The sequence below is a fragment of the Akebia trifoliata genome, chromosome 7 (genome assembly GCF_017979445.1).
Source record: "Akebia trifoliata isolate Shusen 1 chromosome 7, ASM1797944v1, whole genome shotgun sequence".
NCBI classification, from domain to species: Eukaryota; Viridiplantae; Streptophyta; class Magnoliopsida; order Ranunculales; family Lardizabalaceae; genus Akebia; species Akebia trifoliata.
The window spans coordinates 31,336,538-31,361,055 of record NC_141381.1 but is presented as its reverse complement, the minus strand read 5'-3'; the positions used below and the strand labels follow the sequence as shown (position 1 = coordinate 31,361,055).

The 24,518-nt window shown below is 38.2% G+C and overlaps 2 protein-coding genes and 1 pseudogene across 2 annotated transcripts; 2 read left to right on the top strand and 1 right to left on the bottom strand.

Moving 5' to 3' along the window:
* The first annotated feature begins 3,581 nt into the window (after nt 1–3,581).
* On the top strand, nt 3,582–4,928 carry LOC147399045 (transcription factor TCP15 pseudogene; annotated as a pseudogene).
* Nucleotides 4,929–16,591: 11,663 nt separating this feature from the next.
* LOC147399044 (putative F-box protein At1g65770) lies at nt 16,592–17,077 on the bottom strand. The gene has a single exon (XM_086446784.1). It carries the CDS (start codon nt 17,075–17,077, stop codon nt 16,592–16,594), a length of 486 nt encoding a protein of 161 aa, XP_086302910.1.
* Nucleotides 17,078–18,380: 1,303 nt separating this feature from the next.
* On the top strand, nt 18,381–24,436 carry LOC147399043 (uncharacterized). Its single transcript, XM_086448447.1, has 10 exons — nt 18,381–18,597; nt 19,429–19,595; nt 19,694–19,758; nt 20,262–20,302; nt 20,507–20,595; nt 20,690–20,803; nt 21,409–21,486; nt 22,228–22,293; nt 22,694–22,774; nt 24,000–24,436. Exons 1-10 carry the CDS (start codon nt 18,462–18,464, stop codon nt 24,105–24,107), a joined length of 945 nt encoding a protein of 314 aa, XP_086304573.1. The 5' UTR covers nt 18,381–18,461; the 3' UTR covers nt 24,108–24,436.
* Nucleotides 24,437–24,518: the final 82 nt, after the last annotated feature.

Genomic DNA, 24,518 nt, shown 5'->3' with positions numbered 1-24,518 from the left:
CACAGAACCGTAGATCATTTGCCTCAAGATACAAAAAACGGTTAATTCGTATAGGGCCATAGATCCAACCCAACCAAACCAAAAATTAGAGATGTGTGCATTATATGTATAAAAAGCAATTGAGCGGGATCATTCAATATGATGGTACGAATATGATACTGAGACAAATTCATGGAAAAAAAACATATTTATTCATGTTTGTGGAGAGTATTGGTTAAAGAATCTATTGCAAAAAGAAAAAGAACAAAAAGAATAGGATTTTCTTGAGATATGAATCCCAAGTTCTTTATGTAACTTGCGTAGTTCTTTCTTTTGCATTCCTCAACATATATGTTTAATACAGACATCTCACATAGATTCAAGCTTCTCGCTTGAAGACTCTGTATTTTCCATCAAACTTTATACTAGTTGGAAGGCATCGAGAGGACTAAAACTCCCCAAGTCCATGAAATAAGTTGGACCTCTAATGAGCACCACGACTCTCAAATCTCAAACAATGAAGAATCATATCAAATACAAAAATTTCAGTACTTATGACGCACAATTAAAATTATCCCAATACTTGTCAGAACGTTAATTCATATGTGATCTAAGGGATCTATTTGATATAATATGGAGTGCTGACAACGATCTACCACATAATCAATCTTCTATAAAAAGGGAGGAGGTGAAGGACGATGTATGCATTTTTTACACTTAAATCAAAAAAAAAATTTAATCAGAAACTAACTTGTGCGTCAGAGTGAAATTTATTAACAATCCCTCTTAAATAAACTTAAACAATGAATGATTAGAGGTACTACATGTACATCACTCATCCCATGTATCTCAAGGAGTAGGAAACGATTTAAAACCCCCCTCCCCCCTCCCCCCAATAATTATTTATGTGACTAGTTGATGAGATGGAGGAAAGTTATGGCAAAATCATATAACGCGTGGCATTGGGTTAGGTATGATTGGGCAACCAAGTGAAAAGGCGAGTGGTCAACCTCAAGCTATGAACAAAACTCCAATCTAGATTTGTCATTGTTTCTAGGACTTACTCGTATAATTAATAATGATTTTATAATATATAATACAAATTAAAGTATAATTCAGTAGTTTGCCATTATTAAACTATAACAAAGATAAGACATAAGATACATACCTTTCAGAATTAATAAATAAATGACATTTTTTCTAAAACAAAAAATGGCTCTTCTCTCAAATTTTTAATAAATCTCTTTAATTAAGAGATGGTCTCGACCATATCTTTTCAGTCTTATCGAAACTATCATTACTTCTATATTAATTATATTTTAAATTTGTTAAAGTAGACTTAAACCCAATAACATCCAACATTGAGACATGGATGGTTAACCATCTAAATCAACAATATATGAAGCAAGTTTTCGGTTTCACATTGAACAACATTGGTTAATCAAGGGGTCCACCTCCCATTGAAGGTGGTTATTATTGTAGTGGTGTAGAGGACAGGGCAACAACTCAATGACTTGGTGGTACTATGTATCACGTGACAATGTTCAGATGTAGCCCAGGGTGTGTGTGTTTCCAAACACACATAATTTGTACCAATGGACTTGTTCAATCACAAAAATATCTCTAGAATTAACACTCTCTTTCACCTCATAGAGTTCCAAGTTAGTACAATTAGGGTTATGTTATGTCAATATTAGACTCCAAATCCAATCCAATAAAAAATTGAATGACGTCCTGATCCCATCAAATCTGTTCATATATTTAAATAGAATACACATTATTTCTCACATTTTATCGGATCAACACTATGTGAAATTTGGAAAATTCTACAGGAAAAGTCGATAGGCTTAAGGCCATCATAATTTGTGATGTTCCCTAGATTTGTCGAATTTCTCCCATCCTCCATTAATTTGGCGATTTCGATCCCGTTAAAAGAAAAAATTCGTTAATGAGAAATTTGACGCCATGGTCTATCAAATTTTACGAAATTCGACAGACTTGGGCCATCGAATATGAACTTTTTTCACGTTGTGTAGAGAATTATTGGATTAGCATTGATTTGGAGTTTAATCTGATCTATTGACAATCCAAGTTCAAATCCGCAATTATTATAAATACTTTTAGAATTCTAGTCCGTAGTGATTATGTCGTTGGCTCAATTAATTAGTTTGATAACAACCTAACTACCTACCAAGAAAAAAAAAAAGGAAAAAAGAAAAAAGAAAATTAATAATAAGTACACGGCGCTTTTGTAAAGAGTCGTGATAATCTAACTATCCCACGTGGCATACTCAATCAACTCCGCTGACATGACATATATGAGAATCATAGATCTATACTCCTCGAGATATACAACTGTGCATCCCCATAAAAATGCAATTGTAAATCCTGAGGAGTACAAATCTACGTTTCTAGCACATGTCACGTTAGGGGGAGTTGATTGAGTATGCCATGTGGGGTAGTCAGATTATCATGATTCTTTTGTAAATGAGACAAGGAGAGATAATTACCCTTAAATTTTACACTTTGATGCCTATCTGCAATGAATGAAACGACGTATAATTATTAGCTAAGTATGTTTCATGAACTCGACTAAAATAGATTCTAAGTACATTTTATATTTTTCCAGTTATTACTGCAAATTAATCCTTAAAAAAAATCAATAAGTAAAACTATGAGCACTTAAATTATGAAAATTTACATTATTTTCTCACACCATTTTTTTTTTAATAATATAATAATACATGAGATCATATGTAGCACACCAGAAAAGGATATGCACACATAAAAAAAAAAAAGTTCTAAAATAGAAGGAGAAAAAAAGTAGAATGGTCAACCTTTGATTTCTTTTTCACCACTCTCGTAATCGGTCTTTTTAGAGCTCAAAGAGCAATTTTTTACCCGAGTAAAAATCTAAATTGAAGAACTTTTTGGAGGAAAAGAATAAATGAAAAAGGAGTGATTATTAAATTATATATATATATATATAAAATTTTATTGTTTGGTGTGGCAATATAAGCTGTATTAAATTATTGAAGTATATCCTTTTATAGAAAAAAGCAGATTATAACTATCTTTTTAATAAACCTGAAAGAGTAAAAAACAAAAGGAAAGAGCTGGTATTGCTGTCATTCTCATTATCCAAAAGAAGAGCCAAAGCTTCAAAGCATCTTCACTTGAAAGAAGGCTGAAACCCTAACCCTAAAATAAGCTAACTCAAGGAGCAAAGTAGTATACTACTAAGAGACTCAAGAGCTAACCATGGTTAAGAAGGGAGGCAAAAGCCAAAGGCAAAATAGCAATGATTGCTTGAATGAGATGGGACCCACCTTGATAATCTTTTCTTTACAGTCTTTCATTTTTTGACTTGGGATTGGGACCCACCATGGCCATCACTGTCTTTATGGATTGAATGATAAAGAGCACCGCACGTGGAGTCTGAACCAAGTGACTGTCCAACCACAATAAAATTCAAAAAATGAGAGAAAAATAAATAAAGCTTACTAAAGCAAAATAAAAAATAAAAAATTTCAAAAACATTGCTTTTTAAGGCCACTCATATAATTCTCATTCATTATATTTGTTGCTTAAAGCTTGCCCTCTTCTCTTATCTTCCCCCTCTTGAGAGAGAGAGAGAGACCCACACAAGTATCTTTGATCGTATATGTTAGCCAAGACTAATCATCTGTGACCATGGAAGAAGAAAATGATATACGTAGGCAAAATTTTCCATTACAACTCTTAGAGAAGAAGGAAGAAGATGTATGCTCTAGCTCGAGATACGCATCGCTAGCGATATCAACTGAAAATAACACGATTAGTCGATCAAACTCAAGTCTTCAAACAGTTGAGCCACCGAAGAAACCCACTCCGAAGAGGACATCGACGAAGGATCGACACACCAAAGTTGACGGTAGGGGACGTAGGATACGTATGCCGGCGACATGTGCTGCTAGGGTTTTCCAACTGACTAAAGAGCTCGGGCACAAGTCTGACGGAGAAACGATCGAATGGTTACTCCAACAAGCGGAGCCAGCGGTGATCGCCGCCACTGGAACTGGTACAATTCCTGCAAATTTTACTTCACTTAATATATCTCTTCGTAGCTCGGGGTCTAGTATGTCGGCCCCGTCACAATTAAGGACCACATACTTTAATCCAAATTTCGTTGCGCCGCAATTAAGGATGAGAAGCGATTGGGAACGTAACATTGATGAATCTCAACGCCGAATTCTGTTCCCCGGGGTCGGATTCTCATCGGAAAATTCCTCTACCTTACTCAATTTCAACTCTAATAACAATGTGAACCCAATGTTGCAGACTAAGCAAGAGTTGCGTGACCCATGTCTAGACATGTCAAGTTCCGGTTCAATTCCGGCAAATCATGGTCAGATCCCAACAAATTTTTGGATGGTTACTAACCCTAATAACCAAGTGATGAGTGGTGACCCTATATGGACATTTCCTTCAGTTAGTAACACAAATATGTATAGAGGGTCTTCATCAAGTGGGCTACATTTTATGAATTTTCCTACCCAATTGGCTCTATTGCCTAGCCAAGGTTTGGGTTCGGGTACGGGTGGTGGTGGTGGTGGCGGCACATCCGAACACTTGGGGATGTTCGCAGCACTTAATGCATATCGGCCTCTTTCGGCCACCGGTGGGTCTGAATCTCAGGCGAGTGGATCACATATGCAACTTGGAAGGAATGAAGGAGGAGATACAACTAGTCACCACTCTTAGATCACATACATACAAGTATGGGTTTATGCTTAATTTTCTGTTTGTTGTTTTCAATTACATATGTGCAATTGAAACATATCTGCTGTAGGATTGCTACACGTTTGAGTTCAATCTTCCATCTCTCTCTCTCTCTCTCTCTCTCTCCAGTGTGTGTGAGTGAGGAGGAAGGATTTTAGGGTTTGAGAAGACAAAAATTTTCATGAGCATTTGATGACTTTGTTAGGGTTTTGTTACAAAACATCTTAGTATTATTGGTTGTTAATTTTTTTTTCAAAGCTATCTGTAATAGATGATGGTCATTAGAGAAGAAGGTTACCCTACATGCAATTATAAAGCTCATTACTAACTTGCAATGGGGTTTAGACTGCCTTAACTCTCTCTCTCTCTCATACAAAGGGTAGGTGAGGTATGAAACAGTGTTACTGCATGGTACTGTAAAATACTGCTTACATTGTCATTCTCTATCTTTTCCATGCATCTCACGTCACAGCAAGTTAAGCAAAACCTGATTTAGTTACCATCAGAGTGATGTGGGTCCAACCATTTTCTTACTTAGGTGTTGGTGGGAGCCACACAGTATCAGTTTCAGGTGGTAGCCCCACCTCTACTGTTTATGATCTAAACCAATGTACAATGTAACTGACTAACACAAGAATCATTCATCTTGTTTTCATATTAAGTAGCTTGCCACGTTTTTTTTTTTTGGTGCAGTGGCACCTACCAAGTGGCCTAAAAAATCATCAATCTTGATCATTCAGCCATTATCGAATGCCCATAATGTATAAATTAACTACTTATGCTCAATTATAAGCCAAACTCTGATGTTTTTTTGGATATATATATGCATCCTTTCTTTCTTTTTTTCAATTTCTCCTATTTCCATTAAGGTAATTGGATTTGCAAACACAAGAGTAAGTCTTATTGTAGTGACATTGTGGGGATTAAGTTAAACCCTTTGTTTTTTTTTTCCCCAGCTATGATCATATTTAGATAGAATTGACTCTACAACCAAACACTCAACAAGAACATATGAAAACTAACTGTTGCATTGTCATACATGTATAGTACAAACAGAAAGATTGGAGTCTGACTTATTCCTCTTCTTATTTTATTTTATTTTATTAAGGTTGTGAAGGTGTCAGTGTTATAGAATGGGATTGGTAGTGAGTTGGGATTAGTAAATTAGAATAAATCTTATTAAATGGTTTGTTCAACCTGCCATAATACAGATTCTAATCTTAAATCATCTCTATTAAAGCCTATATGTAGTAATACCAGAGACCTTTTTTGTCCACATTGAAAAAAATAGAGAACTTTTAGTTCTTGGGTTCAAGTCTCTCTCTCTCTCTCTTCTAGCCCCAAAATCAGCTTGATCAGTCTAGTTGATTGCATTCTTTTGTACAATTAATTAAGAAACGCAGAGTCATTTATTATATAATGATTAGTGCAAACTGCAAAGGACCCAACAATGCCACCAACCAATCCTTTGGGTGGTCCACTGACACCATGTTTGCCCCACAATTTGGTGAACCAAAATACCAAAAATTAAACCCAATTGGTGATTTATAGTCATTAAATTTGAATATCTTCTACAGCCTATGAGTCCATCGCCATGATGAAAAATGTTAAAATCTAACATCTATAAGTAAAATCTACAGAAGTGGTCGGCTCATTTTTCAACAAGTATGTGGTCAGAGCCCTACTCTCCCACTACTTTAAAGCTTATGGGTTCACGTTCTAGTTCACTCTTCGATTGAGTCCTTTTCACCCTTCACTCACAGTACTACTTTGCTATCGGTCACTCACGAATATTTAGCTTTGCAAGGCAATCCTTGTTGATTCACACACAATTTCATGTGCCCCATATTATTGTTTGTTACACAGGTCAAAAAAAAAAAAAAATGGTTTAGACCAATTCATGGAATCAATGAGCCTAAGTACTAGTGTTGCCACAACATCTAATCATACCCAAAATCCAACATGTTTTAATATGCTAATTTCAGATCTAGAGCAAGGATTTGGGTTACGATGAGGATCTGGTTTGATAATCTATTGGCTTGATTTGGTTTGGTTTGGATCAATTATGTCCCAATTCTATAAAAATGTGAGGGAGTATGTAAATTATTGGCCAAAAAAGCACCCACCTTTACTGTGAAGTAAAGGCGAGGACTGCTTCCTCAAAGCATTCCTTTGAATTCCAAATCTTCTTTTCTCCATGATATTCAAAGGGAATTTGACTTTCTTAAAGACTCGAAACTAATCCTTGGGGCTTGGAATCGAAGTGATGCGCTTCGACATACCTTGTATGGGCGTATATACTTTGTTTCAATATAATTTTTATATCAAATAGGATTTTATCTGATCCAAACCTAATCTGCTTGTTCTCAATCCATTGGCAGATTCACCTGGTTGAGGTATAAATGGGTCATTCAATGGGTCTAAATTTGAATTTATGTAGCCGGTTCCATGTATACGTGTACTCGTTGATCATATATAATAGCATTATCCATCAGTGCTAATTTTGGGCCAGAAAATCTTATTCCAGGTGGGGCCCATTGATTGATCGATACGGATCAAGGACCATGTGCACCCCATGTTAAGAGTTGGAACTATTGTGGGCATAATGGTAGTACAGTGTCCCATCATTCCCCTTTGGTCTTGTTTTCTCCTACAATCAATAATTTAGCTGTAGTCTGTATAAAGTATGAAAAAGAAATTTGAAATAAATTTAGAATTGGTTCAGTTGGGTCTAGCGAATTTTGGGCCCACAACTTAAATGCTATAACCATCATATCTTTATTAAGTAAAAGGAAAACAATACTTTCAAAGGAGGTTTGAGGCTTTCCATCAAGTTCGTAATTACTTCTCTAGAAAATTGTTACTGATCCCAAGAAATTTAGTACTAATCTCCGGGAATGTGTGCATGTTTTTATTTCCTCTTAAGTCAACCATGTATTTCGTGGAGAGCCTCAAATAGGGTAGAGCCAGGATTTTATTCTAGTGGGGGCAAACTATAGTTAGTGGTATAGTTGAAGAGCTTGAAGATGAATGGTTTTGAGGAGAAATCAAGAGATTTTTTGTTGGAAGTTAAAGAAAATAATATTTAGGTCTTTTTCAATTAGTCTGTGAGAGAAGGCTAAATTAAGTGCCAATGTCATCTTCAAAAACCGAGGGAGAGGGGGGATGAGGCATGTAGTTAGTTGAAAATACAAAATTATCTCAAGATAATGTCGGGGGATAATGTGGTGGGGGTGGGGGTGGGGGGGGGGGGGGGGGGCAATTTTGCCCCCACATGCTCCTTACTAGCTTTGTACTTGTCCTCAAATGTGGTTTGAGCCTTTGAGATCAGAAAAGTTCCAAACGAACCACTAGTCTCAAACCACATATGAGGAAGAGCAAGGGATCCATTTTGATCCCTAAAGGGTTTCTATTTTATCACCTATCATAGTTGTACATTTGATGCTCTGCCTTAAACATCAAGTTGAGAGTCTCAAAACAATAAAAATGATTGTTCCAGTTCTTGTTACTCCATACCTTATTTTTATGAATCTTAGAACAATTTAATAACAAAGTATTATTATTTTTTTCCTTTATTATTAACAATCATATTTTTACAATATATGAACACATTTGAATTTGGGAAAGACATGGATTTTTAGGCAAAAATAGAGGAAGATAATTGATAAAATATTTAGCCCAATGATCTCAAGATTTATCTCATAAAAACTAAAATCAAATTAGGTGGCTTAGATATGGTACCTTATTTGCTGTTTACCGTGAGTAAAGAAAAATGTGCCTTATGCTGCACTCCTAGATTCATAGAATGTCTTGTCATATGGTCACATGTATTATGCCTGACCCCTAAACCCACTTGGCCAAGGGTAAGACCCCCAATTGTAGCCAACACATGAACTTGTTTGAACTTGGTTATAATTATAAGGGCATGGAGCAATCCTTACCTCATAAACCCTCAATATAGAAGCCACTATATAGACCCGCCCATATCAATAAATGCGTGGCGATGTCAATTCCTTGATTTGAATGCCTCTTCTCCCTTATGACTTTAGTACTATTGTATGGGGCTTTGGTCCTACTCAATTTGGTGTCTGAAATAGATAAAAATCTGGTCAATCATTGGAGCACAAGCAATAGAGAAAGGAAAGACAAAAGGTTGATCATCTAAGAGATTCATTTCTCCAACATCCGTCTTTTTAGGGGAATTTTTTTTCCTAGGGTTTCTGTAATAGAACCTCCTTATAATTCTATAAATAGGGAGGTCCTGGAAAGGATTATAAGACTTTTCCATTTTTTTAGATTCTTGCCTTCTTTTTTCTGTTTTCTATTTTCTAAGAGTAAAAGTGTCAATGTCAAAATTGTAAGAAGAACTTGAAGAAATATATTCGATCTTTGCTCTATTGGATTCTTAGCTCTACCCATTGAAAATTTGAAGTTATTTTAATTTTGTAGCTCCTTTAATTCCATTGTAAAATAATGGACTTCAAGCCATGAACATCCTTTTTTCATTTCTCTTTCCTTCTTTTCCGTGCAAAAACTCCATGCGAGTGATACCACCCTACCACTTGAGGGGATGGATCCTAATTCATCACCCTTGTGGTAGGAACAAAGGAGAGGACTCAAGGAAAATTCTCTTTCCTTAATTATATATGTTCGTTGGCTTACTATAATTGGCCCTAGAGCTCTCTGACCTAACTATTTAGGCCAGATATCACATTGTCCTTGGTTTCTGGGGAGGCTTTGGGTAGTGTGAAGAAACTGTACGCAATCGATCTTCCCCTGGGTTAGGGTAAAAGGTTGTTGTGCACCTACAAAAAATATGGCATAAGGATAAATTGGAGGAAAATAAGGAACAAAAAAGATATAGGAAAATTTATAAGTAAAGAAGGTTAGAATAGTTACCAGGGTCAAGCCCCATCCAAGAAAGAGACTTGATTTCTCTCGTGGTAGCCATAAACCACCCTCTTGTTCGAGGAAAAGAAGTCGACTTCCATAATGGTCTGAGCCACATTTGCATCAGAGGGTGCGAAATAACTTTCTAGGGTCCTCAAAGTGAAGACCTTCTCGATTGGAGGGTTGGCTAGAAAAAGGTCGGAGGAGGGTGCAACGTACTAGGCTCGTGAGAAGGTTGAAGCACCACAACTTCAAGGAGTTGATATCCGAATGGTGGATGAGCTTTTCTTTTGTAGGAACAGCACGGGAGGTGTTCAGGAAGAAGTTGAAGGCCTTAAAGAAGACATTAAAAGAATGGAACAAAGAATCTTTTGGTAGGGTGGATGCACAAAGAAAGGATATCCTTGTGAGAATCGAAGATTTGGATCGTATGGAAGAGATGAGTCCGATTTCGATTAACGACAAGACAACGAGAGTAAACCTTCGTGAGAAGTATCAGCGGTTGGCACTTTTAGAGGAGATCAGTTGGAAGCAGAAATCTAGAATCAGATGGCTTAAAGAAGGGGATGGCAACACAAATTTTTTTCATTGTATGGCCAATGCTCGAGACAGGAATAAGCACATCACAAGGTTGTGTGTGAATGGGGAGTGGCTGGAAGGGGAAGAAGGGGTTGCTAAGGGAATTGTAGATTTCTACTCGAATCTGTATACTGATGGAGCTGATGACAGACCGAAACCTGAGTTGTTACAGTTTGATAGAATCTCGGAGTTACAAAGCGAATGGTTGGAAAGACTCGTTAAAGAAGACGAGATTTGGGAAGTTATCTCAAGTATGAAAAGCGATAAAGCACGGGGCCCCGATGGATTTCCCGTGGAGTTCTACAAAACTTGTTGGGAGATCATCAAGTGTGATTTCATCGCTCTTATCGATGAATTCTTCAGAGATAGTGTATTGGATCGTGATTCCAATTGTACCTTCATAGCTCTAATTCCAAAGGTAGCAGGAACTGAAGACATCAAAGACCTGAGGCCCATCAGTTTGGTGAATACAAGCTACAAAATCATCACAAGCATCCTTGCCAGAAGATTGAAAGGGGTCATTCAAGGTATAATAGGGTGTAATCAGAGTGCTTTTGTCAAAGGGAGACAGATTCTGGATGGAGTCCTAATTGCAAATGAGTGCATCGACTCTAGACTAAAATCTAGGAAAGCGGGAGTGGTGTGCAAAGTGGATTTTGAGAAAGCTTACGACCGTGTCAACTGGAAATTCTTGGAATTTATGTTGGGAAAGATGGGTTTTGATAGAAAGTGGATCACTTGGATTATGGCGTGTGTGACTACGCCCTCTTATTCAATTTTGGTGAACGGAACGCCTCACGGTTTCTTTCGGAGTACGAGAGGTCTCAGACAAGGGGACCCTATATCACCCTTCTTATTTATCATAGTGGCAGAAGCATTTGGTAAGATGATGGATAGAGGGGTAGCGAATGGTTCTTTTTCAGGATTCTCAATAGGAGTATGCACGGTTAATATTTCGCACCTCCAATTCGTAGATGATACTTTAGTTTTCTTGGATGATTCCATAGATCAGACAAGGAGGTTAGGCGGTCTACTTTGTTGCTTTGAAGCGATGTCAGGTATCCCAGTTAACACGAGGAGAAGTAAGATCCTCCCGGTCGGTTTGGTTAGATGTGCAATTCTTTTGGCAGCCTCATTAGGATGGCAGGTGGGCAGTCTCCCTTCGTCCTACCTAGGGATGCCTCTGGGGGCCCCCTACAGGAGGGTGGCAATTTGGGACCCGATAGTGGAAAGAATCGAAAGAAGGCTAGCAACGTGGCAAGCTAATTACCTTTCGAAGGGAGGTAAATTGACTTTGATTAAAAGTGTTCTATCTAGCATTCCAATATACTTTCTTTCTCTTCTCTCAATGCCTCGAAGTGTAGAGCTAAGGATGGACAAGTTGTTTCGTAATTTTCTATGGCATGACAGAGTTGGAAACAGAAAACATCATCTTGTGAATTGGAAACAGATTTGCTCATCTAAGAAGCATGGTGGCCTCGGCGTGAGGAGACTCAGGGAGATGAATGTGGCCTTGAGGGGAAAGTGGTTATGGAAGTTTGGGAACGATGGGAACAGTTTATGGAAACAAGTCATAGAAAGCAAATACAAGTTGAGCCGGACGGGGTGGGAAAGCGGATCAACCAGACAACCATATGGGTGCGGGTTGTGGAAGGGCATCATGAAGATCATCCCACTATTTAATATGAGAATAAAATTCAGAACGGGACATGGCAACCGAGTAAGGTTTTGGGAAGACACATGGTGTGGCAATCGGCCCCTAATGGAAGTATTTCCAACCTTGTATTCTATTTCCTCGAAGAAAGGACAATTAATCACATCCGTCCGACGAGTCATGGGTGGAGATTGGGCATGGGATCTTGGATTTCGAAGGGATATCAATGAGTTGGAACTTCAAGAAGTTGAGAGATTAGTTGGAGCCGCTTCGAGTATCGAGCTTCACACGGGAAGAGAAGATGAGAGAATATGGACGGTAAGCAAGGAAGGAAGATTCATGGTACGCTCTTTCTACAATTCTTTGTGCAATAATGGGGATTCTGTATTTCCTCATACTTTGATTTGGGGTCCAAAAGTGCCAAGCAAAGTCGCTTTCTTCACATGGACGGCGGCTTTGGGAAGGATACAAACGACGGATTTCTTGATGCGGCGTGGATGGTGCGGGGCGAGTTGTTGTGTGCTATGTATGGAAAGTGGAGAATCATCAGATCACCTTCTAATGCATTGCAAGTTCTCGCACGGTATTTGGACTCATTTTTTTAAGTTGTATGGGGTCTCAACATGCTTACCGGAATCAGTTAAGGATATCTTCATTGGTTGGTCGTCAATTGGCCATGCGTTTGACGGCACAAAGAGGATGTTGTGGACTATTACACCGTTTGCAATTTGTTGGGGGGTGTGGTTTGAAAGGAATAGACGTATCTTTGAGGGGAAACAAAAGGACTGTCCGGACACGATTATGTCTATCTTGGGTTTTATCTTTTGTTGGTCCAAAGTGCATAAGGAGTTTAGGGGTCTGTTTTTTGAGGATTTGCTGTATAAGTGGGATGGGATTTGTAGATCTGTACGTGAGTAGTACTGTAATGTAAGGTCTGTCCAGGTTGGTCAACTCGACCGATTTGGTTTTGTTTTCTTGAATACAATACTACTTATCAAAAAAAAAAAAAGAGGTCCCTGCAGACCCCCAATACAATATAAATAGGAACCACTACCACCTCCTGCTCCCTTAGGAAAACATTTCTCTTCTCCTTTTTATTCATAGGTTATCCGTCTGAGCCAATGGAAGTGATCTAATCCTTAGCCCCAAATTGAGACCTAACCAGAGTAGAGGAGGATCTTTACCTCCTAGTCAGAAGTGGTAGGTGGAGTATCAGCGGTAGTGATGGTTAGAAAAGTGGCAGTATGACAGTTATAGGGGGGTAGGCTTAAGAGTTTGGAGCCTAGAAGACATCTCTTCTTCTTGTCATGTTCTTCTTCATCGACAGTTCAAACTTTAAGTTGTTAAGTGATCGTGGCTAGGAGAGTCAGCTGGTCATGGTTAGAGGGAGAGGTTTTCCCAAGGTCAACACTAAAAGTTGAGGCGAAAGAAAAGGTTTGGATGGGAGTAGAAGGACTTGCCTAGTGATGGTTTGAGGGAAAGAAGAGATGGGTAGATACTGAGTAGGCTCGGAAGTAAGCGATTCTTCAACATCCTATTATGAAGAATGACTTAGAAAACAAGAGCTTGTGGTGGGTTCTTGTCCTTGGGACATGTAACATAAGTCAAGAAAGAGAAGAAAGTAAGAAATGGAGTGAAGAAAAGATATCAAAAGAATTCGTCTGGCTGAGGAAGGTCGAGGAACCCTTACGTGTAAGGTTGAAGTAGTAGTTGTCCATGATAGAAGAGGATTGCCCATAGCTATATTCCCAAGAACCAATCAAACTTACCAAATAAGAAAACCACTCTTATCTATTCTAGGGAACTGAAGGCGAGTCTCCATCCCTTTCCTTTTCAAAAGATAATAATAACCAAACCTTCAAAAGGCATGAGTCAATTTAAAGAGGGCTCTAATGCCTATCAACATGAGCTATCAATTTGACGGGAGTTGAAAGTTCACCAGCTCCACCATAAAATAAGGTTGTAGAAATTCCAGGTCATCTGACCAGGAGCCTTTTGATTGAAGTTTAGGACCTTACGGGTTATAAGAGAGAGTGAGATTGTGAGTCTAACTCAGAATTGTCCCCAAAAAATGACAATGGTGCCATTTTCCCAAACCTCGTTTAGGTCAATCTCAGACACCCACTTCATGGCAACATAATCTAATATGTTGAAAAGAGCTCTAAAATCCTCCATATAGGGCCTAGGAGGGACACGTGGTTTCCTTCCCATTGGAAGAATTTGGAAACTTAGGGTGAAACATAGAGTGGAAGGAAATAGGTAAAAATTAGAAAATTAAAGGGACTTTGGCTGAAAAGGTTGAACTAAGGAAAAAAGAAAAGGGGAGGAGAAAAAAGGAAGCGATGATGAAAAGAAGGAGAGTACTCGAGAATTGAAAACAAAAGTAGAGTAGTGACCTTGGAAGGATGTGCCTGAAATTTGGCTAAAAAAGACTCTTAAGGGCTTGAATGGAAGAAAAAGGCTCACAAAGAAGATGAGTTGCTAAACCAAGAGACAAAGGTTAGTAAAAGAGGGAAAAAAAAAGGATTTTATAAGGTTAAATTCCTCGAGACATGAGTTCAAACCCAACGGATGGGAAGGTCTGGGGAAAATGATTCTTAATGAGTTATCTTCACACATAAATGTGCAAAGGGATTGAACTGACTGAGCACTTCATTTTTTGGGATGAATCAATAGAGGAATGCCATGTGGGAAGAGGCCTTAATTGGTCGCCTGCTTGGAAGATGAAGTATTAACTCGTACACGCCCATGTGATGTAAAAGGTGGTTTACGAAAGCAAACCAATAAAAGGTGCCACGCGGATTAGATAATAATTGCATAACTTAGGAACATGCAACCATCAAAAAATGGTCATCATTATACGATTAGCACTCAACCAGAGAAGGGCACTGAGCTTCAAGCGCTTGGTGTAATTGCAAATGGGAGCAGTAGAGGGGCTCATATGTATAGGTTATAAGCTCATCATAGATTTCAAATTAATAAAAGGAGGGTTCTTGGAAGCTCGGACTACATCCCAACTTCCAAGAGGGGGCATTATGGAGAGGTAAAATCCTTGAGCCTTAGGGCGATGACATGTGTATAAAGGATTCACACAAACCTAAACCACTATAATAACTCTGGTCCTAGGGATTCGAAACAACAAGAGCTTAAGGTTTTCTGCTCTATTATGGCAAAACTAGTATCCGAGCCGTTAGCTCTAGTTTGTCAGGAGAATATTCGTTCGGAGGCATAAAACATAAGGTTGGGGGTACTCCCACATAGTGTGCCATACGGATTGCGCCAAATCCCTGATTCAGTGGGATTTGTGTATTGTTTTAGGAAGGATTCAAATCCATAAATTGCCAAATGAAGAGGGTCCTGAAAAGAAGGGAAAGAGACTATCAAAGGGAAGTTACCTAGTTGGGATAAGATCAAATAAGGACAGCTCTAAAAAAAGGGTTTTATCGCACCCTCTATAAATAAGATGCAAATGGATAATCTAAGATACATAAAAATTTGGTTTCCTAAAACTCTGTTAAAATCATTTTGTGATTAACTTGAGCGTTAAAGGATTTGTGGTGTAGGCACACCCAACAGGAATCTGATGATTAGAAGACAACCTCAGGTGAAGGGTTGCAGATCTCTAGGTAGAGCGGAAAATCGCAACTACAGTCAAATGGAAAATGCAAATACTTGTTGTTCACTTTGAAACATAGTCCAATTTGGGACATACCCATCTTAGCCACCAAGAGAAGTATAAGGTGATCTAGTTCAGGACCAACAAAAGTTGGGGTTGGGTCACTACTTCATGAAACACCATCCATTGATCTAAGGCCTCTTTGAGGGGAAAAAAATAATTAAAAGGTTAACGATGTCATTTTAGCTGATATAGAAACATTTTCATTTTATGCCTCTTTGAGATAGAATTTCATTCCAGTCGTACAAAGTTGAGGAGTATCTTTTTTTATAAGGAAATTGAGCTTGAGCTTCAGTTTTGGGTGGTTTTGCCCTCCTCCTTTGCATCAACTTGCGACTTAAATGGAGGTCTGTTTCAACTATTAATATTTCTTGCTTTATGTTGTTTATTATGTGGATTTGCAGAAGTTAAATTGATAATCCACACCTGTAATCGGAAAGGACGATGTGTGATCCGTTCAACTTCTATCATGATTTGGTGTTACATGCTATGAAATTGGGTACTTCAAAACATTGAAAATTATATTGTTCTGGGTTCAACAAGTACATATATTTCCAATTTGGGGTGTCCAACATATATTTCTAATAATGAAATTGCTTACTAAGCAATGTCATAAATTCAATTTGCCTCCCCCACATCCATGATTATACCGTGACTTGTTTTTTTCTTACCTCCATTTTTTTTTTTTTTACTATGACTTTCTCTTTTAAGAGGTCCAGAGATGGTACAGATTAAACAATGCCTCTAATTCTTTTGATGAACCAAACCATTACCCATAAATTCTACACACACACAAAAATGGGGAAAACAAGAAGGAAACACTACTTTATATGTAACACATATAATTAAATGAATCAAAGTAATATGGATCTCCATGCATCATAATTCATCATAAAATTTAGAATAACAAGTGTTTTTGGTGGAGCAGAACCAAAAAAATATTACTTAATACAGTGATGGAGTGATCCAGATGGATCGTTCGACAATTAATCTAGAGTACTCCATGTGGCATGGAAATTCTTCTACACTTTCGTCCTCAAAGTTGAACATGCCTAGATCATGACCCCCCCGACTTTGCCCTTTGCATATAAGTCACCCTCCACAAAATCATCAGTAAAGTAGATGCAATTAGCTTTACATCCAGGAAAGTCCAGACAAGGAACAATTATAACCCAATAGAACAACATGTAATCACCTAAGCTTTTCATCTCGACCAACTTTTGATTCTGATTTAGCTTGAAAACTTTGAAGAATAATGTTTCATAGAAATAACCTTCATCGCCATCCTCATATATAACAAAAGGAAATATGTTGTGCCTATAGATCAACAAGAGCTCCCCTAAAAGTTCTTGTCCAAGTGCGATCGTAATTATTTTTGAAGAAACAATTCTTGCCAGGTGATCGACATCATAGAATTGCCCATTATAATATATGATATCGTCGTAGTAGGCAGTGTGAATAGATTCTTCTATTACAGTCCACTTCTTATCTCCTGCTCTACAGAAGGCCAATTTCTCCACATCTCCGAATATTGCCATCGTAACGTAATCATGGAGGGAGAGTAGGATTTTTGGACAAGATGACCTTCCTTATGTAAAAGGATTTCATTTCTTTTACCAATTTCCATAACCCGGAAATCCAATATGTATGGAATTGTTGTCACGGGCGGTGTGGCCCTTGTAACAGGATTCATTAATGAAATCACTAGGCTCTCTTCCAAAAAAGCCAACCATCCTCCGCAGCAACGTTTGCCACGAGCCTCGGTGAACTCTAACTAATGAACCTTATTGTCAGATGGATTGAAAAAACCACGAAGTGTGTTGTTTTCGTTCTTGTAGAGTAGCATCAACCATGGAAGTTGGCATGGTAAGTGATGAGGTGGTCTCTTTGGAAATAAAAGAACAGATCGCCATGAATATAATCTTCATTGATGGTAAGCCGCTTTAATATCTCCAACAACAAATCATCAGAAAGATTTGACCAATCCGCCATTGTTGAACGTGTGAAAATAGAAAGAATGGGAAATTAATGCAAGAGAGGAAAGAATTATTAAAGCTCACTCTACACAGACTCAGTACTCTTAAGCCTTCTAAAGTTTCAAAATTGTGATAAGTAAGGAGAAAGAAAGGACACTTTTTTTTTTGTTGATAAATAGCATTATATTCATGAAAAAAAATAGAACTAGGCCAGTCGAGATGACTAACCTAGCAGGACCTTACATCAGATGCTATCCACTAGAAATACACAATATCCCATCCCAATTATAGATAAAATCCTCGAAGAAGATCCCCCTAAATTCTTTGAAAACTTTGGACCAATAAAACAAAAGGCCCAAGATGGAAATAATCGTTTCTGTGCCATCTTCTTGCTTTCCCTTAAAAATACGGTTATTTCTCTCCCGCCACACCCCCCAACATATTGCGAATGGTGTAATACTCCATAGCAACCTCTTCACGCCACCAAACGAAGAACCACTTGACAACCAACATGTGAAGAGGTCCTTTATTGTTTTGGGCAAGCAAATTAACAATCCAAACAACTTAAAGAAATGTACCCAAATTCCATACGTGAAATTGCAATGAAGGAGAAGGTGATCCGAAGATTCTCCATTGTTCATACATAGGACACAACAGTTTGCCCCATACCACCCACGCCGCATCAAAAAATCCGTCGTTTGGATCCTTCCTAATGAAGTCTAGTGATTTCTAAGTGACTTCAAGATTGGACCTCACATCGCACACCTTGACGTGAAAATGTATGGGAATCATTAGATGCTTTTCCTCGAGATACGAGTGAAAGCATCACTTTCACGTCAGGTTGTGCAATATGAGTCCCAAGTAAACGTGACTCCAGCAGCTGCGCGACTCTTTCTATAATTGTTTCTCAGTAAGAAACAATCACAGAGACTCTCTCTGATTGTCAATGGTTTGGGTTAGAAATTGGTGGAGCCATGGCAAAACGGTTACTTTGATTTGGTTATTTTCTGCATTTCTCTTTCTTTTAGGGTTTCTAATGGCCCTTCGAAACTCCTCCGAAAACTATCGATCCACTAATTCAGGTAAATCTCCAATCAACTCCCCCTGAAATTGATACCGAAGTTTGTGAGAACATTCAATGTTCTTTTCGAATCTATTTAGTTTGATTTTTTTTTTTCATTAATGCTAATTAGTTAGATTTTCTGTTAGATTCTCCCCAGTAACTCAACAAAAAATGTAATTTTTGTGTGGATAAATTAGATAATTTATATGCCAAATCAGTATCTTACAATTCCAGAATTAGTTTTGTTATCTAAGAAATTCTCCAACAGTAATCTATGATCTCTATTAAAGGAATCATAGTTACGCTTCTATGGGTGAAAATTGGAACAATTAAGATCGATAAGCTGCCCTAATTGGAGAAAATGGGTACTCTTGGGGTGTGCACAAATGGTTAATAAATAGAGTTAATCAGACTCTGGAATTTAGGATAAAGTGTAGATGATGATAAGTGATTCTCTTGCTGACTCTGGAATTTGGGTTTGGGGAGCTTAGTTAATCAGACTTGGAACAAAGCCAACTAGAGTGTGTTAGTTTGTTCTTCAAAACTTCACTAATGTGACATGTTATATATTTCAAGTATAGAATTTCGTTAATGTTCAATGTACAATGATTCATTCTGAATTAATCAAATCTCTCCCATGTAGGATTTGATCCTATGACCATTTAGTTAACAACTTACTGCTCTACCACTACACTATTGAGGAACAACCGATAATTAGATATCATGGAGTTAAATTCCCATATTCAATGCATGACTCGCGAAACTTTTTTTTTTTTTTTTGTAGTGTGTTTGTTCTATGCTTCATTTCACAGGGAACCTAAATAGTAACTTAACATTAAATTCCTAACAGTGCCCTCCATTTCGAATTCGGAACGACGGTTGAGATTATACGATAAAATGGAACAGGATTTGAATGAGAAAGGAGCGGTTTTTCTTCAAGGTGGAGAAACTTCTCAGGCGTTGTCTCTATCAGATATTTTTGCTCTGAAGGATGGGATTGTTACACCTATACTTAAGGTAGTAATTACAAGAAAATAGTTAGCTAGTTTGAATATCCTAAACATGTTTTTTTTTTCCCGAGATTCCACTAATGCCTTATCTCTTTATGTATGTAGGTTGCAAATCCTCCTGTTCGAGCTAATGTTCTGTATCTGAGTCCAGAATTCGCAGGTCGTATCTCGTAAGTGTTCATTTACCTTCCCCCCCCCTCCCTTCATGATCTAGTTGTCTATGACGTTATTGTTAGATAATTTATGTAATTGCTCCTTTTTTTTGCTAAGCAAGCAAAGAGATGAAATAAAGATGAGAAACAATTTACATAAATTTTGGGGCAAACCCCCCCCCCCCCCTCATTTACAATTTTGGAAATCTAAATAAAGGCATACCCATCTTCTAGCACTATAAGGTAAATGAGAAGACATAAAATGAATTGTTCCATTGATTCCAAATTGCTTCTCCTGCCCAAAGCATCTGCAATCTGGTTTCCTTCATGTAACACAAGCACCACCTCCTATAAAAATATTTTTGGGAAAACTACATGATGCAAACACAACAGAGCCTAAGAGACAATGTAAGTATGGATTTAGTGTGACAATTTTATTTTTTTTAAATCTTTCTTTCTATTTTTTATGTTATTCCAAAGTTGGACGCTTGATTCATACATGCACACTTGGCTTGTTGCAGGCAGGCTGTAAAGGATATATTTCTCCCCTATTTTGATCAAGGTAGGGGAATCTTTTCTATTTCTTGTAATTTCTAAGGAAAGAATCTCCAATGTTGTAATTTGAGTTGAACTGTAGAAGTTTCAATTATTATGATTAAAGACCATCACAGGTTGATTTTAGGTTATGAGTGTTCTATTATATAACTTTATTCTGTTGGGTCTTTGTCTTATCATTTGATGACATGCTTCCTCTTGTCTTGTGCAGCAATCTGGCTCCAGAACTCTAGTTTATATCACTTCAGTATGTTTCATGCCTCACATCATTTGGAAGCTGTTCCTGCTACTGAAGTCGAGGTAACTGGAATTTGGGGTCTTTCAGATAGTGACATCTGTTTCATTCATAAAATACGATCTTAATTGCGTTAAGACCTCCTTTATGTTCTTTCAGGTTGAGTTTGAAGCAAATGCAGTAAAAGTGGTTGCAGAGGCTCTATGCCCATTGAAAATCGTCTTAGATAGAGTGGTTTTGACCTCAACAGGCGTGCTTCTGGGATGCTGGCAGGTGCTCCCATTTTTACTTAAACTCTCTTTTGGATGTCACTCTCATGACCAATTCTTAATGTGCATGATTTTGTTGTAGCTGTTACTTATCAAATCAATCACATCTTTTAGATTATCAATGAAATCCTTGGGGTGGACATCGTGAGGATCGGCAGGGCCAGATCCACACAAAGATAGGGATCCATATCCCACCTGTTTATGAGCAATCCACCACTCAAGGTTTTCAATTCCTAAAAAATCATCTCATTCAATTAATAAACTCCTCGTTCAATTAATAAACTCTCTATGTAGAACTTTCTACTTCTACTTTTCTACTAGAAGTCAAATCAAAATTAAGGTTTGTGGGAGATCGTGTCTGACAGTGTATGGCAACCATTGAATAAACTAAATGGATACAATGGCACATTGCGTTTGTGGGGGACTGTGTCTTAGTGTATTGGTGTTGGTATGTCTTTGTTGCATAGTCTATGAAATTTAGATAAGATTCAAGCCATTTATCATTCCATTAAAATATTTGTCGATTAAATCCAGAACTATAGATACTAGTTAATTATTTGTTTCAGTTGCTACTTCACTGTGCTAACAATACTTTATCTTCATGTGTAGGTAACCTCAGGGACAGATCCTATAGACATTCGTGCAGAACTGAGAAAAGCTCTCCCACGTGCACCTGAAAAGCAACTTGTAAGGACAGAACTAGTCAAGTCTCTTATTTCTTGATCCATTTTTAAAGAGGAATTTTTAATTTAAAGTACACTCAGATGGACCATAAGGCTGGTCCCAATGGTGTTATGTTATGTCCATGAGTGGTGCTCATGTAGGTGTAAAGTATCCAGCATTTGATGGGTCCAACCTAGGAGATCCACATCAGAAGTTGATCTGAATGACTGTACACCCAATGAATGATTTTCTGGAACATTTGCCACACTTATACTTTGACCATCCAAAACATGTAGATTGGTGGATGTAGTTTACAACTATCTGATTTGTTCTATTTGCGCCAGATCTGGAGTCAATTGATCCTTTCACGTCTGACATCCATGAATGATAATCCATTAGTTCACATTGACTCCTTCCACCTTGTCTTATACGAATAAGATCGAGAGGAATTCTCCTTTATATTTCTCCTCTTGCTCAAGGGAGATCAATAACTTGTTTGTTACATTCTCCTAATTTTGTCGTCTTTTGGTATAAGAGAAAATGAGTTACGCTATGCAAGGAACTCATCGTCATTTAATAGTAGTTACTTTGCATCATTGCATGTGTGCTTTTTCATCAATATTGGTAGACCATATTAGTGGTTCGATGGTTTTATCTTCCTCTTAGCCTCTCATATGGGTTTGCTTAGGTGTTTTTCTCTGACATCCACAGCAAGTTCTCTGCTAGCTAGTTTCGTTAACATATGTGTTTGTTTCTTTGCTGTAGTATGATCCTGCTTTGCTTCACACTTCATTTGCAAGGCTTTTAAGGCGCCCAAAAATTTCCTCCGAGGTAATGCTCTTTAATTGTTTGCAATGCATAAATAAAAGAAATGCAATTGACCAATGAAAGATCCATCTTTGCAGTTTTTAAAAGTCGGTAAGGGGTGATTTTTTTTCCTTCCTTTGTTTCCTTTTCGATGTACTAGATAGTTATTCTTAACCTCCTTTCTTGTTTATTGCCAACCCCAAATGTTTATGATAAAACTTTGATGAGGATGATGTTCTTGTTCATTTTGTGGTATATGTGCACAAATGTGTTAAATGACATGTAAAGCCTTCCAATGTTTCCATTCCTGACACCATGAATCTTCATCACTTGTCATTGCTCATAATACATTTGGTGTATCTTTGGCTTCTTAAATCATAGTATCAGGGTACTAAACTTGTTGTTTCATCTTGTTCGTGTACAGGAGCTTCATAAGTATTCTAATCAACTCCAATTCTTCCACGAGCTGGTCACGCGTCTAAACAATCGAATCCGTGGATTTCAGGTAGTTTTCTGTTTTGAAGCATTGATGACTGACATATTTGAAAGTAAGGGTATGTTTGATTGCATGGAAAGTCACTTTCCATGGAATTTGAAATCCATGGAAAATTAGTAGTGGAAAATAGGTAGGGTTGGAAAATCAAATTCCATTGTTTGATTTCACTTGGATAAAATCATGGAAAAAATATGAGAAAAAAGAAGAAGAGGAGAAGGAAAAAGAAGAAGAGGAGAGGAGGGGGAGAGGAAGAAGAAGATGACAAGGAAGAGGAAAAGGGGAGGATGTGGCGGCGACGGTGGCGGCGGCGACGGCGACGGTAGCGGTGGCGACAACGGAGGTAAGTGAGGAAGATGGGGGGAAAACGTGGTGGTGGTGGTGGTGCCAAAGGAGGTGAGTGATGGAGAAGAAGGAGAAGAAGAAGAAGAAGAAGAGAGAGAGAGAGAGAGAGAGAGAGAGAGAGAGAGAGAAGGTGGTCGGAGACGGAGCCGACGGTAACGGTGACGGTGACGGCGATGGAGATGACGACGGCGGCGACGGAGATGACGACGGCAGCGATGATGAGGTTAGTGTAATGGTGGTGGTGGTGGTGGTAGTGGTGGTAGGGAAGAATTGAGGATGGAAAATATGGGTGGATTTCATTTTCCCACCCATATGGGTGGGAAAGTGAAATCCATGATTTAGTGGACTTTTGGAATGGAGTGGAAAATGAATTTCCATTTCCATATGCAATCAAACACTTGAAAAATGTCATTTTCCACCCTATTTTCCATGTGCAATCAAACATACCCTAATTGAATTGTTTCCAATTGTATCTCTTGGAACACATGTCAAGATGGGAGGGCGACAAGTAGCCTTCTTCCCGTGTCTGAGTGTCAGGCATTCAGAGGGGAGAGGGGGGGGGGGGGGTTGGCTTGGGTATCACCATTGGAGGGTTACCCATAGTAAATCTCTTTGACAAAGTTGGCCAATCCCAATCAGCTCTGATCCTACCCATCCTTCTATTGCATTCTTTTGACTGGCTGAGAAAACAATGCTTGCATCTCCAGTAGAGTCTAGATTGGATGGATATGATCATCTGATTTAGTCCAATTTTGACCTAGAGTGTTTTGGTAGGACCCATATAGACAGGAATTATTTCCTCTTTTTCCAAACTTACGTAATTCAGTTTGAGATAGAACCTTGGTTTTGTACCTTATAGAGAAAATGCATTTTTTGTGTGGATATCATTCAGGCTGTAGTGTCTGAGCTCTGGTACGTAGAGGAGTTTGATGTGTTGGCACTTGCATTGAATGGACAAATGAAGCCTCGAAGATTCCAACTTGGTTGTTCAAGAGCCTGACGCTTCCAAACTGTGGAAGTATTAAAAGCAGAGAAGTTAGGAGGTTTCTGTTCCCCACGCCATTGTGCAGTATATCAGCAGATTGGAACACTAGTCGGTAGGTCTCAACCAGGAGATATTACGCAATCGTTGCTTGTCTCACCGTCCAAAAGAATTTAGTACATCAGTTGGTGAGGAGTTCCAACATTTGGGCCAGTTAATTTTCTGGATGGTTCTTGATTTTGCTTCATTTGCACTATATGCACATCATGTGTAGATATGATGGTCCTTCCTCGTAATGTATCAAAGTTCTAAGTTTCTATATAGAAAGTTTTTTAATAGAGCTTAAAGAGTTTGTGCTGATGTTTTGAAAAAGTTTTTTATTTTTATTTTGCTTAGAGGATGAGCCAGGGCCCATTCATCGATTACCCT